Source organism: Bremia lactucae, assembly GCF_004359215.1.
Source record: "Bremia lactucae strain SF5 chromosome Unknown BlacSF5_NotPlaced_49_SHOA01000009.1_1371882bp, whole genome shotgun sequence".
Lineage (NCBI taxonomy): Eukaryota > Oomycota > Peronosporomycetes > Peronosporales > Peronosporaceae > Bremia > Bremia lactucae.
This window is the reverse complement of record NW_027152062.1, coordinates 1207970-1213394: the sequence shown is the minus strand read 5'-3', so window position 1 is coordinate 1213394 and position 5425 is coordinate 1207970. Positions and strand designations below refer to the sequence as shown.

The 5425-nt window shown below is 45.8% G+C and overlaps 1 protein-coding gene across 1 annotated transcript; it reads left to right on the top strand.

The window, feature by feature from the left end:
- Window positions 1-1654: 1654 nt before the first annotated feature.
- On the top strand, window positions 1655-5057 carry CCR75_006418 (uncharacterized protein; the record flags this gene model as incomplete). The annotated part of the gene is made up of 6 exons (XM_067964488.1): window positions 1655-1711; window positions 1772-1857; window positions 1941-2049; window positions 2114-2277; window positions 2366-4259; window positions 4329-5057. The coding sequence occupies 6 exons, from the start codon at window positions 1655-1657 to the stop codon at window positions 5001-5003; spliced, it is 2985 nt and encodes a 994-aa protein (XP_067820102.1). The 3' UTR covers window positions 5004-5057.
- Window positions 5058-5425: the final 368 nt, after the last annotated feature.

The following is a 5425-nucleotide window of genomic DNA, read 5'->3' as shown; positions in this document are numbered from 1 at the left end:
AGCTGGGTAGGAATTGCTCTCGCAGCAGACATCCTATCCGGTGTCCTGCGTAGAGTTCGCAACTGTGCGTGTACGTTAGTTTATCCATGGTTAATGTTTTGCTAACCATGACATGCCTGAGATGAGGTCATACGGACTCTCCATACCTAACACTGTGAACTTCTCTTTAACAAGAGAAGTCACTAAAGCTGAAGGCGAGTTCTACCTGGACTCCCTCAGACTTAACGAGCGCGCCGTTCGCTAAACGAACGGTCGCCTCTTCTCGCTTGCCATTCTGGCAAAGCGACTCAACATCACCGGTCTCTTTATTAGTGCCGCAGTTTTACAAAATTTTGTGATGCACCCGAATCCACTAGGAGGGTCAGCACGTGGTCATAGCCTCGTACTTGTGCGCTATAGACCAGCACGGTTGAGGTCCGAAATTTCGCGACCTCAGGGACTATGCTACCCATTTGTTCGACAGCTCTGAACTTAGGGGTAGCTGCAGAGTTCGCTCAGAAGGGCATCCCGCCCCTACTGAGCTCATTTTCCCGACCCTTCAGCGGTCTATGCAGAACTCATGCGTCTCGCACGCTGGTTCTTGCCATCGCCCTTTGGGAAAGGAGTCCTCTTGCTGGTCTTTGTCCCAGCAGGGACCCTGGCATAGCAGTGAGCCAACATATGGCCGCGTTTGTCGCATTTAGAACCGACAACGTCTGCATTGCCCAACTCCATGGAAGTGGCATCTGACTTCTCTGCCGACGGCTTATACCAAGCTGTCGCTGAAGCACTGTTGTAGGATTGCTCCTCAACTAAGGCAATTTGGATTGCCTCTTCCATCGTCGATGGCACCTTTCTGAAAAGGGCCTGTCGCGATGGGCCATGCCGTAGTCCGTTCATAAACGTGGGCACCTTAAGGTGCTCCGGAAAAGGACCTACGGTAATGGACGCCGATAGCGAGCGCATCTCTTGCACACACTCTTGCAGAGATCGCTTCGCCTGTCACGCTCCAAAGAAGCGCACCTGAAGCAACACTTCGTTGTTCGGCGGCTGGTTCATGGCGCGAACCTTTTCCTTAAAGATCGCCCATGTAGGGAACGCCTTTCTGTCCGCCGTAAGCGCCGAGTAAGCCCACTCTGTGGCCTTACCGCGCAGATGCGACATGGCGTACGACACCATCCGGCTGTCGTCCTCGATGAGCTGGGCGACACCGCATTGCTCCACGGCTAAAAATCCAGTGGACAATCGTGTGCTGCAGTTCCATCGAACTTCGGCGGGTCCAACCGAATAGGCCTCGGCTGTTTTAATATGAATGCACCTATGTGCATCACATACTCAAGGGTTGGTCACAATGTGAACTACACCCAAGTGGTGGGTCTAATTACTTTATTTAAGTAATTGACCATCACCTTAAGTACACCAAGTGTACTTAACGGGGACTGTGTAACATTAGGGCAAGTTTAGCCTGTTACAATTCTTCTCCAACTTATGCCGCTTAACCTAATTCATATTTTTCAATATTATTCAATTCGTCTTCTTGGAAAATATTAATATTTATATAAGTTTGTCGCTCACATTTACAAAGAATTGTCATCCTAAAAAAGCATTGGTGGATTGTTTTGCATGTTGCCCGAATGTAGTTGGATTTAAAGATGCTCGTCATCCTTTGTTTGCAATGGAACACCAAACGCTGAGACATACTGAGGCCTCCCGCTATGGCAGTCTTCCCCAGGTTACACTGCTATTCTACAACAGTCATTCAATATAACACTGAGTTTTTCTTTTGACGTAGACCGCTGCTACCAGCACCAAAGCCGCGATTGACAGCAAACATATCGAAATGTTTGGTAATGCCCGCGATATCGAGCGTATTAGCCGGTTGGTACCTACTTCGCAGTTTTTATTGGATTTCAAATGTAGATGCGGCCAAGCGCTAAAATTGTCTTTGTAATGGAGAGCAGCCATTTGGATAGTGGAAACCTTGGCGCTGCCATTGACTCGTTCATGGCGTTGGTGTCTGTCGTCTTCTCTGGGATGTATATTACAAACACCTACATTCCTTACAACAGTGTACGTAGCTTTGTATTTCAACAAGATATAGAATGATGATCTTACTAGTAAACTGCAACTGTAGCTGCCCCATACAATCTGGATGGCTGAAATAATCTGTGCCTCGCTCTTTAGTGCTGACTTTGCATTCCGAGGCGTCTATCTGGCTGCGCGCAGACGTTGGGACTATCTTATTTCAGCATCGTCGCTCATCTACTTTGTTAACATTCTACCTGTACTCCCGGCCTCGTTTTTTATTCGCTACCAGTTGAGTCATCTTTCCTTAGTGTCACAAACTGTTCTGATTTACATGCATTGCACTCTTTGTTAAACACAGTACATTTTGGTATGGAGAAACTTGGTGGCGCTTTGTGTACCCTATGCGCTTTGCCATGTGCTACATTACGGGCAAGGCAGTGCTTAGTCGCTGTCATCCGTATTTAAATCCCGTGCGACAGTTCGCGCTTCTGTGCTACTTACAAATAACTTGTATATTGCTTGGAGCTGCTGGAATCATTCAAATTGCTGAGACAATGGACGGAACGCTTTCAGTAAAAAATCTTGGAGAATGGACCTTCTTTAATGCGTTATTTAACTCGGTTATGACATTTGTGACAATTGACAAACCACCATCAGATAACGCATTGTCAAAGGTTTTTGTAGGTGTTCTAGTATGCGTTTTCATCCTGGTCATTCCGTATCAAATCTCGAATGTTATGGATCTAAGTCAAACAGTTTCATCTTATGAGGAATCCAGTTACAAGCCTTTTCTAAATGGCCAACATGTTGTGCTTTGTGGTGACCTCACTGTCTCGCGCATAAGTAATTTTTTTCACGAGATATTCCACAACGATCACGATTTCGTTGGCGTCCACGTCATCGTGCTGAGTGAAGAATCACCGGTGACATCTCTCAAAGCACTACTTCTAGACCCTTTCTTTGCAAAACGCGTGTGGTTTATTAAAGGATCGCTGCTCAATGTTGATGATTGTAAGCGTGCTGCCTGTAACTCCGCTGATGCCATTTTTATGTTGGCAAATCGCGCAGATGGCGAGGACTTTTCGGTCAGTGATCACCGCACTTTGATGCGTGTACTCGCAGCTAAGCGTCAGTCTCCAAAGGCGCGCATTTATGCGCAGCTTCATCAGTCTATTCATTGCCAGCTTGTACGCGACATGGGAGTAAAAAATGTGCTCTGTCTTTCCGAGGTTACACTGTCCTTACTCGCACAGAATTGTATTTGCCCCGGTTTCTCGACTTTTATGTACAGCCTCACGTCAACATCAAGTTATGTTGACAGCAATGACGGTGTCGGCAGTGAAGCAAAACGGTTAACGCGATCCAGTACTGTTTGCAAGGGCGAAGGTTCCTGGGTCGACAGATATTTGCTTGGAGCAAGTCACGAGGTCTATGTGGTGGAGCTTCCTCCTGCATCCGTGATTGCCGGTAGAACCTTCTCTGAGCTTGCATCGCTCGCCTACTCTAACTGCAACGGAATTGTCGTCTTTGCTGTTGCTGACGGACCTCAAGAAAAGGTAGTTCTCAATCCAGGCGACACGTATATGTGTGTGGGTGGTGAGACGGCGTATGTGATTGCACAAACTCAAGCCGACGCGAGTGCGTTGACTCATTTGTCTCGGAATGTATCACTTCCGCCCGCTTGGAGAGAAATGCAAGCGGGTCCTTCGTCCTCATTCTTGAGCATTGATACTGTTTCAAATAATGAAACCTACGCAAGGGCTCCTTTCAAACGACATCAAGCACGCTTCATCCACTGGCAATCCGGAGATAACAAAGCTACTGAGTCTGAGAAAGAGTCGAATTGCGGGGATGAGCTTGTTCATGACTCCGACGCCGATGTTGTTTCCGTACAAAAAACCGCACGAGATGCGCTAATTTATGATGTGAACAAACTTGGCTTTAGAGTCGCTCCCATCGTGATATGCGTTACAGGTAAGTCAGCTTTTGCGAACGATCTTGAGCACTTAATAGGCCCTCTCCGCGCTCGCTCGCTTAAGAAATATTATCCAGTGGTAATTTTGATGACGAAGCTTCCCGACGACGACACCTACGATGATTTCAGCCATTTTCCTGATGTGCATTTTGTAATTGGTGATTTATATCGTCATACGACATTGAAACGGGCAGGGGTCTCCGAAGCCTATCGAGTGCTTATTTTGGGTACTTCAAACTCTGCATTGGAAAGCAATGCTGAATTACTACAAGATGCCGTAAGCTAAAAGTCTCAGTTTTGCTTGTCCTAAATTAGAATTGACGAATGCTCTGATGTGACTTTTTAGGAAGCAATTGCCCTTCACAAATTTATAACGAGTTTTATTGGCGTAACAAGAGCGCCGCAAGTCATCACGGAGGTGGGAAATCGTGCCAGCGTGCACTTTGTTGCGCAAAATCTTCTTGCCAACGGGTGGTTCGCCGGTACTGAGGGAAAGGATGAGCTTACGATGTTTTCGTCCTCAGAGACATTCTTGCGCAACTTTTTTCTATCTCCAGCATTTGCTTCTGGATTAACTTACAGCACTTCGTTGTGCGACAGCTTGCTAATCAACCAGTTCTTTAATGGCCGTATAAAAAAAATTCTGGGCGAATTTATGTTCACATCCCGGGCCACTGACGCATGGGCTACTTTGCGAGGTGATGAAACGACGCCAAGGCTTCAGCGAAGCTCTCTATTTGCCGTTGAGGTTCCACCTGATTTTGTGGGGCGCTCGTTTGAGTATGTCTTTCACTATTTGCTATCCTCGGATGACATGTTGGCCATAGGGCTGTACCGCTGCCTTTCATCCATGAAGACCGCAAGCGGAACAGAATATCAGGAACGAGTTGATGTGCCTGGCAACTCTCGCAGTGTGCCGTTCGGCTACGTTTATATCAATCCCCAGCCTTTCGAAGTAATAACGGGCGACGACTTGCTCTACGTGCTGTCGGATTCGCAGCCCTGTTGGGCTGAAAGCTGAAAAAGATTGCTTCATCACTGTCTGAATTTAAAAGCCAATGAAAACTGTTTTAAATTTGAGTTGTTGATGATCTGTAATACTTCCTGAAATCCCTTTTCAATTTGTGCCTCGTCTCTGTCGCTTTTTTGCTGCGTAACCATTTCTTCTGCTATGATTATTGAAAAATGCAAAATAGGAAATACAGTTGTAACGGGGTGTATCGTTACATGAAATTAACACTTAAAGGTTGTTAATTAATATATTATCTAAAAGGTAGATAACATTTGGAGGATATTACTTTATATAGTAATATCCTGAATTCTTATCCATAAATAGGTATAGACCATTATATCTATTTATTCCGCAGACTAATCAGCTGTAGAAGTAATCAAAGAGAGTTACAAGATAAGATAGAGATAAGAATTCATTTACATGTTTAGTAT